The 13909-nt window shown below is 43.7% G+C and overlaps 2 protein-coding genes across 2 annotated transcripts; both read left to right on the top strand.

Annotated features, from left to right (window-relative positions):
• Window positions 1-803: 803 nt before the first annotated feature.
• ddx20 (DEAD (Asp-Glu-Ala-Asp) box polypeptide 20) lies at window positions 804-8780 on the top strand (the record flags this gene model as incomplete). The annotated part of the gene is made up of 11 exons (XM_080496248.1): window positions 804-999; window positions 2782-2876; window positions 3489-3657; window positions 3750-3864; window positions 4382-4524; window positions 4990-5128; window positions 5257-5315; window positions 6420-6502; window positions 6608-6713; window positions 7273-7374; window positions 7496-8780. 11 exons carry the CDS (start codon window positions 804-806, stop codon window positions 8638-8640), a joined length of 2352 nt encoding a protein of 783 aa, XP_080352374.1. The 3' UTR covers window positions 8641-8780.
• Window positions 8781-10030: 1250 nt separating this feature from the next.
• LOC308130500 (D(3) dopamine receptor-like) lies at window positions 10031-11757 on the top strand (the record flags this gene model as incomplete). The annotated part of the gene is made up of 2 exons (XM_080496903.1): window positions 10031-11065; window positions 11617-11757. 2 exons carry the CDS (start codon window positions 10031-10033, stop codon window positions 11755-11757), a joined length of 1176 nt encoding a protein of 391 aa, XP_080353029.1.
• Between the last annotated feature and the right edge of the window lie 2152 nt (window positions 11758-13909).

Genomic DNA, 13909 nt, shown 5'->3' with positions numbered 1-13909 from the left:
AATATTAATGAAAAGAAATTGAGGAATGGCAGATACTTAATATTATCGATACTCTTTAAAAATATGATTTGATGATTTAAAGCTCCTCCTCTTGAGATGCTGTGTTTCGTTATGATGCAACTTAAAAACATAGGAGGAGAGAAAGGCTCTTCTTGATAATCTCAGTCAGGTGAGAGATGACTTTTAATTCTTTGGAAACAAATCCATAGATCCGGATTGTGAAGATGATAAACCTCCTCTAAGTCTGCACTTTGCATAATTGTAGGATTTAAAACTGCACATGAGTAATGAAGCAGGCACTCAAATGCAAACCGGTTTAATATTTTTGGTTTGAAACATTATTCGAAGGGTAAAATAAATATAGATATAGATTGCAGTTTTATTTTTATTTCGTTGTAATTTTTGTATGTGTTTGAATTTTGTTTAATTGTTTTGACATGTCTGGAACGAATTAAGATTAGATTAAAAAAATATATGGAACACATTTTGTTTAAGTTATGATGGATTCATCTTGTCACAACACCTCACTGCACTGACTATTTTTCTGTCCTTAATATAATAAATATAATATAATAAATCCATGTCTCATATTCTGCGTCATTAACATAAGAACACAAACGTACTTTCTGTCCATCTACTACTAGAATGTAGAAATAGATGCTACGAGGTTTTCATCTGGCTCGCCACTCACTGAAACCCGGTCCAGTTTTGAGTAGTTCCACTCCTCGCCGCTAGGAGGCGGTGAGAGCGCGGCTCTGCCGCAGCTTAAAACGAGCAACCCAGGCGGTAAACAGTCAGAAAACATGGCCGCCCCCGTGAGGAGAGCGGCTCACGACATCGAGACGCGGACACGGACCGACGATGTGCTCCTGTCGGAGGGGATCGACTTCGCCTCCCTGCTGCTGTCTCCGGCCGTCCTGGACGGACTTTCCTCCGCGGGGTTCCAGAAACCCTCTCCGATCCAGCTCAAGGCGATCCCGCTGGGCCGCTGCGGACTCGGTGCGTCACATGTCAGGGGGTCAGAACCAGGGTCCTGCAGCCTCTCATGGAACTTTAAAAAGGACAAAAACACCTACAAAAAAGTGCTATTAAATCACTGTAGAACCATTCAGGTAGAATTCAATATAGAGGCACAAAAATAGTCAATCAAAAGTCTGTTTTTCAATGAATTGTGTGATCATTTAAGTCAACTTACTTATTTTGGATTGGGACGATAAAAACACGCACATATACATGACCTATAAATAATATGAAGTGTATCAAGGAAGCGAGTGAATGCCTAAGAGAATGTTAGTTTTCCAGAAATTTCCAGTCACTGCCATCAGTGTAATGTAAAGGTGTAAATATTACCACGGTTTTATTGTTCCCGTTTCATATTGCAGTGTATTGTTGCTCTTTTTCATACTTATTAGTTGTATTATCTATTATTTCTGTCTATTTGCTGCTGCAACAATGCACATTTTCCCGTTGTGAGACAAATAGAGGCTCATGAAGTGCTACACTGGATGAAAACAAAAATAATGGGCAAGAGTGATGCCCACCCCCTATACCATTATTTTAACACACACATCAAAAGCTACCAGAACACAGTAATATGTAATGAGGCTAAATATCATATCTAAAATTCCTGCAGCCCTCAGGTTCTCGGCAGGCTGTTCCTTACACCTGGTGTGTGTAGTGCTGGAAAGCAGCCTCACTGTGTTAACGGTGGAAATAATTAACAACCAGGGAGCACCAGATGGTTCATAATATAAAAGTATATCTGAAAGATACGAAGGAGCAAGACCATTAAGACTTTTATGAACTATTTAAAGAACCTTAAAATTCAATCCCAAAAAACAATGGGGAGAATAGGCAGTGCCTCTAAAATCGGTATGATGTGATCGTGTTTTCTGGTCCTCTCAACACACGAGCAGCTGAGGTTGTCAGTCCCATCTTTACTCCATGGATTTGTGAAAAAATTTTTATTGTGTTGATTGTGCGATCCGTTCTCCTCATATACATCTGTATCCACCTTCACTGGATTTTGGAGCTCATCACCGCTTCATGTGGGTGAGGGTCGGCGACACCGTTATACACGGTGCAAAGTAATGCAGAGTGACGGCCACAAACTCACATCATACCTACAGATAATTGACACACCAGCTAATCCCAAATGCAAGTCTTTGGACTATGGGTAAGAAATTGTGGAGCAAAGAGAATGCAATTACAATGGAAAGAAATGAAATGTCGATTATCAATGAGATAATGTTTTGTTGAATGCATCACTGATAAATAAAATAGCACTTTCCCGGTGGAATGCAGATTAATTTAATTACCTTTCTAAGAAGTTAGAAAGGTAATTAAATTAATCTGCATTCCACCGGGAAAGTGTATTTTATATATCAGTGATGCATTCAAACATTATTTTGTTCATCACGACATCTTTCTACTGTAATTCACAATCTGTCTTTGGAAATAAAGCCATTATCTGTCAAACAATTTATTGCCTTGATTCATATAAACCAGAGGAGAAATGTGTGCTGGCTTGGTGAAAAATCTCTTGGCTACTACTGCATAGGAGTTAATTACAGTGTACTAGAGGTGAATACCAGTGATTGGTCAGAGAAGTAAACTGTGAGTAGCAGGTACTTGATTTGATGCACCAGATGGAGCCATCATTGCCCATAATCAAGCGGAATTAACTGGGAGCAAAATTTGATTGTGATTACTCTGACTCACTGCACAGCCCTCGTTGATTGTCCAATCCCCCCCCCCCCCCCCCCCCTCCTCTATTTCCAGATTTGATTGTACAGGCCAAGTCTGGAACAGGAAAGACATGCGTGTTCTGCACAATCGCCCTGGACTCTTTAATCCTGGAGAATCCTGCAACTCAGGTAAGTGGAATTTTTACATTTTTTAATTTTTTAAAAATATACCTTAAATATTTGAACTGCATCTCTGCAATGCTTTCCATCGCAGCCCTGATTAGTATGAAGAAGGTAAAACTTTAGGTCTTTTCAAACACTGCACAAGGTAAGGCAATTCTTTAAATTAAAATGTGGCAGAGAGTTTATTACAGATGAAGTTAAGATGTGCATGTGAGAGAGAGCTGCTATCACAATTCCTTAAGAGTCGACCTTCGGCTATATTTTCACGAAGCGGCCCAAAGCACATGAGATCGGTGGAATTTATATAAAGGTGTGTAAAGGCTGTGTGTAGTTGCTTTGTCTCAGTTAGCACATGATGACTTGTCTTTCGGGATGGAGTTAACGCCTTACAGACTGCTTGCCACGCGATCTACTCGGTGAAAGAGCTGAAAGTGCAGACATGTCAAACCAATTTTAATCAATTAACAAAAGGAACGGCCGATCGTGTTAAACCGACTTTTTATACTGTAATCTTATTAGCTTTGGTGTCTTACCGAGCAGGCGACACCCAGCCGGACCTTAATCTGCTCTCAATCAGCTAGTGTAAGTGGTTGTAATTGTTCCCTCCACACCCCGCAGGTTCTCGTTTTGGCCCCAACGCGCGAGATTGCCGTGCAGATCCACTCCGTGGTGATGGCTATAGGCTGTGCCATGGAGGGCCTGGAGTGCCACGTGTTCATCGGCGGCAGGCCGGTGAGCCAGGACAAGTCCCACCTGAAGAAGTGTCACATCGCCGTGGGGTCACCCGGTGAGAGGCCAGCGGGATCCGCACCAAGGGCGCAGCTTCATTCAGTCGTTGCGTTGTTTGTTGGAACGGCATCTCTTCTGTGTGCCTCTCAGGTCGCATCAAGCAGCTCATCGAGTTGGGAATGTTGTCGACCTCCAGCATCAGACTGTTCGTCCTGGACGAGGCGGACAAGCTGCTGGAGGAGGGCAGCTTCCAGGAGCAGATCAAGTATGATTATTTAGTTCCAGGGTTTTCATGGAAAAGTTTGAAACCGGTTTGAACCACAAATTACTGAAAAGTTGTAGGAAGTGGAATGTATGTTTGTGTTTTTCTTCACATGAAGACACTGTCAAATTTACTGTGTGCGATATTTTATCCTGTGTGTTTATGTAATTTTTAATTTAAAGGGGGGGAGTGTTCTGGGTTTTATTGACACTTCCAGTTTCCACTTTCATTGTTGCTGTAGATGTTATTTGCAACATTTCATAATATGCAGATTAATTCCATTTCCTATGTTTTTAAACCATGGATGAGCATCTTCATCATACCCAGGCTTTTGGATAATGCCTCATACTCACATCTGGACAAAATATTTACATTTATTGTTGGTATATAATTTGATCCATGAAGCTTCACGCATATTATAAATATATGGAGGTGTGAGTGAACAACACAATTTAAATTTGTGGTAGAATTTATACTCCCAACTATACACTTGACCTGAGCTTCACCCCCCCTTCCTCAGCTGGATCTTTTCCTCGCTGCCTGTCACCAAACAGATGCTCGCGCTCTCCGCCACCTACCCAGAATACCTGGCGCAGCAGCTCACACGCTACATGCAGGAGCCCACCTTCGTTCGACTCAACCCGTCTGACATGGGCCTGAAAGGTACGACGGCTTTGTCTTGCAAAGCAGCACTTTGTACGTTTATGTAAATGCATCTTCAGAAGCTGGAGTTTCTTCCTATAACTATGCGGCGCTGTTTTGCAGTTTTCTACCTTCTTTTCTGACATTTGACTGAAGTTTCAGATCTACTCATTTCATTTTTACAAAGTGCAAAATGTTCCTGAAGTTGTTTACATGCTACCATTTCCAGGTCTCAAACTCAGTATTAAGTTTTTAGCTTTCCTGCAGCTTGTCTCTATTGGTAAGATGTGTGAGGCTGATAATAATAATAATAATAATAATAATCATAATAATACTTAGAATTATGTACGAATTAGAAATATAAGAGTTAGAAAAGAAGCACAGAAAAATACAAACATTTAAAACCTCATCACAATGCACTTTGGATGAATACTGCAGTGTTTTTGCCGTACTTTGACCTGATGGCTGTTTGTGTTGCTCCTCCAGGTCTGAAGCAGTATTACAAGCTGGTGCAGTCCCACTCGGTACCTCACAGGGTTTTTGAGGAGAAAGTGCATCATCTGTTGGAGCTATTCAGCAAGGTCCCATTCAACCAAGCTTTAGTGTTTTCCAACCTACACACAAGGTAACTGATTACTCGTCTGTGTGTGTGTTTACTCTTCACATGTTGCACTATTGATGTGGATGTCATGCTGTGTGTGAATTGGGAGAATTAATTCATAGAAAGAGGTTTGTGCTGGATTTCGCCTGCAGGGCTCAGCACCTGGCAGACATCCTGTCCTCCAAAGGTTTACCTGCTGTCTGTATCTCAGGTGAGACCACGGTTCCATATCTGTGTGGTGTGAAGGTCAACAAATGGGAATTGCAGCAAATTGCATTCTCCTGGGGGAAAAAAATAGTAAAGGTTAATTTAGAAACTGATAATTTTATTTAATCACATATTTTTTTTTTTTTTTTTTTTGGGGGGGGGGAGTTAAATCATGTTTGAGGATTATATTATCACATTACCACATTTAAGGTGAAATACATCCAACCTTGAAAGAATGAAATAATCGCTTGACTTTCAGACTATCAACTTTAAAATATGCAACAATTTAAATATGGTGAAACATCTATTGTAAAATGATTTCACTGACCGGCTTTATAAGGTTGTTTTAGTGCACTTTGTCGTTTTTGTGTTTTTTTTAAATCTCTATTTTCCTTTGTATTCAGTTAAAAAGAAAAATGAGATGAAGAGATTGTATGTAGAAATAACATGTTTCAAAGATTTAATAAAAAAAAATTGAAACAAACAAAAATTAACGAAACAAATTACTGGCAATCAAGAGTCGCAAACACAACATGATTCTGAGAGCAGAGCTGCGATATCAGTGATGCTGCCATGAAACACAAAACAAGCATTAAATCTCAAAACCATGCTGTCAGGGTGAGTTTGTGAAAACATGCATAACACAGCAGCTATAGGAGTTTTCTTGTATTTTGCACCAGAAGGCTTCATTAAAGACATTTTTATCACTTATACTCTTATTTACCTATAAAGTTTAAATTTAAAGGTTCATAATGGCACTATTTTACCAGTCCAGGCAACTCGAGATGAAACTGGGCTGTATGCAGCCCCTGAACGAAAATGTGTTTGACACCCCTGATATTAATGGATATAAAAGAAAGCTGGAAGTTTTAGTCCGTCTGTATTTTGATCTTCTTTTGATCTCTTGATTGGTGTTTCAGTAATTTCTGTGATTAAATCTAAAGAAAACAGCTGAACTGTTGAAACAAAAAGTTAGTTTATTATTGAATTTTTCAAAGCAATTGATTTTGTCCACATTTTCCTTGCGCAAGTGGTTCTGTAAAGTTTAGTATTAGCAGACTTCAGGATGCTGGCATCAGATTTAATGTTGGTGCGGCGGCCGTTGCAGGAGGCCTGACTCAGGACCAAAGACTGGAGGCGATGTCCAAACTGAAGCAGTACCAGTGCAGAGTGCTCATTTCTACCGACCTGGTGAGACAGAAATCATCCTCACGTCACCTGCGGTTTTGTTTTCTCTCTTTTCATGATTCTTCAGCTTGATCTGTACTTTATACCCTCCTCTTTTCTCTGTGTCAGACTTCCCGAGGTATCGATGCAGAAAAAGTCAACTTGGTGATTAACCTGGACGTGCCGCAGGACTGGGAAACCTACATGCACAGGATAGGACGAGCTGGGCGTTTTGGTTAGTCAAAGGCAGAAAACTTGAAAATCTGCGTCGTTTTTGCAGTATTTTTGCCTCATCGCGTCACGTGTTCAGCGGCCCGGGTGGCTGAGGACACTGTGCTGCAGGAGAGGTTGTTTACTGAGGAGTTGCATCATTTTTGCAGAATCTCTAATCTGCTTTTGTTGGTGTTTTTACCTCCAGCCCGACTTTTAGTTTAGAGGAGATTAAATGATTTGTGGGATTTTTGTAGGATCCATCTTCAAAACACTTATTTTTGTGTTCATTTTGATGATCCTTCCAAATGTCATATTTGCTAAAAACTTGCATTATTTCTCTCTTCAAATTGTGCTAAATTTGCTCAACTGCAGAGAACTGAGTTTATCATCATGAGCAATAAAATCACCTTTTGAAGAATCACTCTCTTACTACTGCAGGATTCACAAGTTTCAAGTTATCTGCATTTAGTTCTCCTCAACATGTTTTCTGGGAATTAACATCATTGTCAGCTTGAGCACACAAACTTTATTCCAGTCTGGGATTTGAAGGTTCCTCATCAAGATTCCATTTTTTTAAACAGGCACTCAGGGGCTGGCTGTGACCTACTGTTGCCATGGCGAGGAGGAGAACAAGATGCTGGCCATCGCTCAGAAGTGTTGTCTGACTTTGTCTCCGCTGCCATGTGAGTATGTCACAAGTCAAGCTGGGTTTGTTTACATGCAGCAGGTGGAGTTTAAGCCTGTAATATAATGTTAATTAAAAAAGAAAAAGCCCCTCTAGTCTCACGTGTGCTGTGCTTCCAGCCACCATTGAGCCAGGATTGATGGATGAGCCATGTGACTGGGACGTCTGCGCCGAGGCCTCCAGGCCAGGCCTCGTGTCCCAGCTGTTCCCCAGAACGGAGAAGAAGAAACGCACGAAGGCCGAAGTCTCTGTGTCTGCTCCCATGGAGGATCAGACGGAAGAACACAGCAGTCTGAAGAAGATGGAAAAGACCCAGCCCGCCTTGAGGCGCGGAGGGCAAGATAAGACATTAACGGAGAGATGTTCCCCAATAGACGCTTTGCCTCCGAGTCCTCAAGCAACACCGACGAGACAAGAGCTGCAGGACGCTCTGCCGAAGATCCCTCCTCTCAGCTCCTTCAAGCACAGCGACTCTAGGTACTTGACATTTGCGGAGGCTGAGCGGGACTTCCAGGAATTCCTCACCACGGGGTTGGGGAGATCAGTGGAGATCATCAGAGAGTTCAGAGGCCGTGACGACGGTGACGAGAGGGGACAAAGAGAGTGTATCACGCTTTATGACGACGACAGCACTTCAAATCTTGTACCGAAAGATGGATGGCGCGAGTCCAACGCTTCACCTCTGAGGAAAATGTCTGACCATACAAGCTTTAACTCCGACATGGAGGAGAGCCACGAGGTCTACCAGAAGCGGACTCCCGGAGACGACCGCAGAGCGGGCGCCAACGCTTCAAAGACGTGGCCAAGTCCGACTTCAACCAGAGCACCCAAAGTACGCGAGCAGACACCGTGTAGCAGAGCTCCAGCTCGCACTGGAGGTGCCGGATCTGCACCGAGCATTAAATCAAGCAGGCAAACCAATCACACGGCTCCAGCACAAACTCGCAGAGACGGATCAAAGAAGATGAAAGAAGAAATGGAGAAACGGAGCAAAAAGCTCTCCGTAAAGATGGAAAGAGAATCGAGGAGGCAAATGGATGAAGAAGATTGCAGCAACAAGGAAGAGGAGGAAGAGGATGAGGAGGAGGACTGGAGCAGCGCTGAAACCTACTGGAGAGCCTGTTACAGAGCGTGGAATGATTACTATGCCTCCATGTCCTCGTTTCAAGAGCCACGGTACCAAAGCTACTACAGCACAGCCTCCAACTGGATGGCAGCTTATCGCATGAACACCGTCTACATGGAAGAACTCATGAAGTACTGATGTTTCTACACTGCTGTTTGTATTTCTAATCCTCCTGGCATCCACTCAAATGTGTTTATATAACAAAAAAACATTTCACCTGGCTGAGGAGTTTCAGTAATAGGTTTTTTGATGCCTTTTTTGTTTCACTTGTTCAAAGTCAGAGATGGTCTTATAACTACTTGATGAATAAATGTGCACAATCAGATGTGTTTTTTCTGTTCAGTCAGGCTACACATCTACTGTTTTTTTACAGTGATGAATTAGTATAGTGCTTATAATAGATGTGATGCAACTTTCTTTATCTAATTTGGAGATGGCTTGAGAACAAGGATTTCCAAAGTAAGGCCCGTGGGCCAAAACCGGCCCACAAGAGGCTCTATTAAACTAAACAAATTGTAAAAATGTCAAAAACGTATGTAATGAAAAGGCTACGGGATAAATTTCAAGGTTAATATGGCATTATTTTAGCCCATTCAAGATGAAATTAACCTGCATGTGTCCTCTGAACTATATGTTTGACACCCATGGTGTAGAGGATCAACAACTCAACCTGTAGACTAAAAGTAATAAAACGTGAAAGGAGGACAGTGGCTCAGTGGTTTGCACACTTGCCCCAGAGTGAGGTAATTCCCAGTTTGAGTTTGCATGTTCTTTCTCTGCATACTTGTTCCAAATCTAAAATATGCCTATGGGAGTAACTTGCTATAATAGGTTTGATGTGCGTAAAATGTCTCTCTGTGCTCGGTCTGTGATGGACTGGGTACTGGTCCAGGATTTATCCTGCCCGAGCCTAGTCATCATAGAAATGGCTCGGATAACAAGGGATAGATCCAGTGGAGATCTGAAATCTTCTCGGAGAATAAAAGTAAAAGCCACATTAAATATAACACTATTTGTAGAATACTTGACATGAGCTGATTGATCCAAAATGGCCACAAATTAAACAGTGCAGGCATTTTGTGGTAGATTTAAGGTTTTTGTTTAAACCCAGAAGACTGTCAAGCCCATTTCAGTGAGGCAACTGATGAAAACCACTAGAGCACAATGTACTTCACCTCTCCCTGTGTGTATGAGCATCAGGAGCACAGACAGTGGCCTTATGCAATCTCATTCTGTGTACATCAAGGTCAGGCACCTCTTCAAGCTCTTGATTATAGGCCAATCAACCACTGCCCTTCATTCACATAATCACTGCAGCACAAAGGGCAAACACCCTTAAATACAATAATCTGAGTAAGGGGCCCACTTCAGCTAATTTCCTTTAAGAAAAAAAAAAAAACGTTATCAATTGAAATCATGCTGCACAAAAGTGGGCTTTCTTCTGCTCTCCCTCGGCATCTTCTCACTGGTAGTGGACTGGACTGTGCGTGGAGTAGGGGGTCCACACTGAGAGGATGCAGATGCGATTATGGACGCTCACAACTCGTGGAATCTCACAGCAGGTCGCCCGGAGCTCCGCATGAATGCCGCCTTCCTGATCTTCAACTGCACGGTACTGACTTTGACCCTGCTTCTGGGTTTACCCGGGAACATGTGGGTGTGCTGGGTCGTCTTCAGGACCAAAAGCTTGCAGACGTCCAACAACGCCCTGCTGGTGAGTCTGGCCGCCAGCGACCTGCTGAAGTGCTCGGTGGACACCCCGCTGCTGCTGCAGTCCTTCTTGCGCTCCGGGCGCGCGCGCCGTGCGTCGGTGTGCACGCTGCAGCAGTTCACCTACGCGCTGTGCAGCTGCGTGCAGCTGCTCACGCTGGTCAGCATCAGCGTGGAGCGCTTCCAGGCCATCGCCTTCCCGTTCCACACAGAGAAGAGGAGGGCGCGGGTGCGGCTGTGGATCATGTCCATCTGGGCGTGCGGCCTGCTGCTGGCCCTCGTCTCTCTCGCGCTCTCCCAGAACGCCCTGTCCTACCTGCTCTGCCGCCCGCACGTCAGGGGGCGTGACGGGGAGCCCGCGCGCTCCCCGGACCCGTTCGGGCCCTATGTGCTGGTGCCGGTGTGGGGACTGTCTCTCACCGTGATCGTCGTCCACTACGTGCGCATCTTCAAGGTGGTGAAGCAGCACCGGAAGAAGGTGTTTAACCGCGGGGTGCAGCTCAGGCCGACGGTGTCCCAGCACGCTTGGGGCTGGATGAGGGTGCCCGTCCCCGCACACGGGAGAGCCTTCAACCCCCTGCCCCTGGTGGACTCCAGCAGCCCCATGCCCCCGCGCAGGGCCATGCTCCTGGTGCCCGAGGGCGCGCCTGCGCCGGCAGGCGGAGACGCCCTGCGGAGGTCTCCGGAGATCTTGGGAGCGGTGTGTCTCCTCACACCCGGAGCCCGGGAGCGAGGCAAGAAGCGGGTGGAGGGGAGACTAGCCCAGCGCTTCGGTTACATCATCATCGCCTTCATGCTCTTCTGGGTGCCCATGGTGGTCATTCTGATAATTAATGTCTCGTGGCAAGGCAGGGTGAGTGTCAAGGTTTGTCCATCCTGGACTGATCACCAGTCCATCCCATGGAAACATGCACACCAACACCTCGGGGTATACATGCGAATACAAGAGAACATGCAAAGTAACAGAAACTCTCCCGTGCTCGGAGATATACTTGTAGTGTGACACAATAATGAAAGAAAAATAGGACATCTTGTAACTCAGATCTATTTGATAACTGAATTATCTCATGTGAGAAGATTTTGCAAACAAAACGACAAACCTGTTTTCTGATTGTTGATTTCACCCATCTTTTCTATTGCTGTATCCCGTAGTGGACCACAGCTTACTAAACCTGGATAGGTCCATCACAGGGCAAACAGTCACATCCACACCCTCATAAATTAACCGCACATGCCTGTTTTGGACTGTTCACTGAAGAAACAGGAGTACCAGGAGGAAACGCATGCATGTGAACAGCTCAACAAGGGAAACCAAGTGATTTATGTTGTGAGAAAATATTGTTGCACGATATTTAATTTTGCATTATTGCGACATCTCTCTCTCTCTCTCTCTTTGGGATCCAGTTGCTCATTGAGCTGGAGACATCAGCGGTGGTGTTGACCTGCGTGCAGGCTGCGGTGGATCCCCTCCTTTACACTTTTGTCACCAAGCAGTTTCGCTCTGAACTCAGCAAGATGATCTCTGCCCTGAAACCGAGAGCCTGAGGGTTTTCCCACTGCTCGTGAAGCCGAGCACGAGCCAACCGCTTCAGAGGCCGGTGAAGAAGAGAAGACGACAGATTGTGTATTTGTGGCAGATATAGATGTTTTATCAGGCGTTTCACAGTCGGGACACAAGACAAGGTCATAAATAATATCCAACACCTGACAAGATACGCACAGCAGTAGTCTCAACAACGACAGGTGGCATAGGAGGGCAAAGCAAAAAGAGTGAGGAGAACAGTGACTGGAGCCAGAAAAAAGAGTAGGTAACAGAGAAAGAGAGACAAACACAACCACAGACCTGTTTTTGTTGTTCGTAAATTAAAAAAAAGAAAAAAGAAAAGCAGTTCTTTTATACTTTGAGGATAATATATGCTTACATAAGATTTCAAAGTGTGTCATTTCAGAGTGCAGCTGACACAAAGAGGCCCGTCTTAACGCAGGGAAGCAGGAAAATAATCACATTTGAATCACCGTCTTCAGCAACAAAATACAGCGAGGTCTCCCTTCTGCCAGTGCCTATGTCATACTCTTGTAAATTTCAATAAATTATGAATGTTGGACTTTATGCTGTGAATATGGAGTCGATGTCTTCTTTTTAAAAATACACTGAAAAGGCTCCGTCCGCCTGTGCTTGTCTTCTTTTCTTTTAAACTCCATATAAATTGGCGCACAGTTTAACTAAACACTAATACTGGATCTAGGCAGTCGTTGTCACTGTGTACAGTACTAAATTACCAGGTACGAGACCACTACGAGGAGGTTATTAGGAGGCGAGACACGCTGCGCCCACTCTGCAGAAGAGTTGTGGCTTTCCTCACGTTTGTACTCGGAAGAAAACTGAAGCACAACGGCAGAGTTTAATGGACCAGTGAGTCTTCTGGAGTGATGCATTGATATGCAACCAATGTACAATATATTTGTTGGCTGATGAGATATGTGTGTTTTCCTAACTCTTAGTACAAATGTAAAACAGATTAAACTCTTCAGATTACTCCATCTTAAGCTAATTATACATATATTCATAGATATTTTAAAAGATCGTCATACATTTGCTGCTAGTCTTGACAGGTGTTTTAAATTGTGTAGTTTCTACAGGAAGAAAACAAACAGCTACATGTGGGCAGACGTAACAGTGGACCAGTTCCAGTATTGCTTTTGAAATATCCCGACACCGGTGTATCTCTCACCCAGCCTGTGTGCTCTTGATCCTCATTACGTGGGGCAGAAGTGTGTGTTTAGTCTGCTGTTGCCGTTTGGTTAAAAAAAACAACCCCAAAAACTCATCTCATCCAGTGAAAGACGGAGCTGAGCCCAAAATGACATTCAGAGATGAAAAAAGGCAGAAACAGAGCAGCATCAGCTTGGAGATTAGCACGGCTTAAAGGTCATCATCCATGGTTACAAAGGTCAACTTTGATGGGATTTGATGAGAGGTGGTTCTAAGGTCAGAAAATTGTCTGGGATCGGAGGGAACAGACTGAACAGCCCGATATGTTTTTTTTTTTTTTGATGTATATGTGTGTGTCACAGAGATCTGTGGGTGGTTCATCCAGTGTCCTCCATGTCTCTGCGTTGACCGGTATAGTTAACGTCCCTGCTTTAGTTTCTTCAGAAGAGAAAGTAAATAAAACCATTCGAAACACCAAGGAGGACAGAAAGTACAAACATCAAGTTTCCTAACCACATAGAGTACACATACTCAACAACTTTGAAAAATGCCCGCTGAGTCTGGGGAAGAAAAAACGTTGACAGCTATAAAGGCTACTGAAAGCATACTGTTGTTCACACAGGAGGTAGGGATACAACAGGACGACAACAAGAGAGAGAGAGAGAGAGAACGAGAGGACAGCTTCACTGATTCTGCCAAACGATGGTCAAATATTACAAAATATTCTATTAACAATATTCACAAAGATCCCGGGCTCAGGACAGATTTGTGTCGGAAATTCTCAGCAGACGCCTTGTGCTTTTAATTGAGGTGGCTTTCAATTCTAAATGTTTCTTCTTCAGTGGAATTGAGTCACTTGAGGTCCGTCGGGGCAAAACATGAAACAGTGGCTAAAAATTCATAAAAGTACAAAGAAAAACAAAATGAAAAAAAAAAAAAATCTGTTTTACTCCAGCAAAACAGGCATGTTGTCGTGTGGAGGAC

This window comes from Blennius ocellaris, assembly GCF_963422515.1.
Source record: "Blennius ocellaris genome assembly, chromosome: 5".
Taxonomy (NCBI): domain Eukaryota; kingdom Metazoa; phylum Chordata; class Actinopteri; order Blenniiformes; family Blenniidae; genus Blennius; species Blennius ocellaris.
Note: the sequence above shows the minus strand (reverse complement) of the source record. Positions and strands in the feature narration are given on the sequence as shown.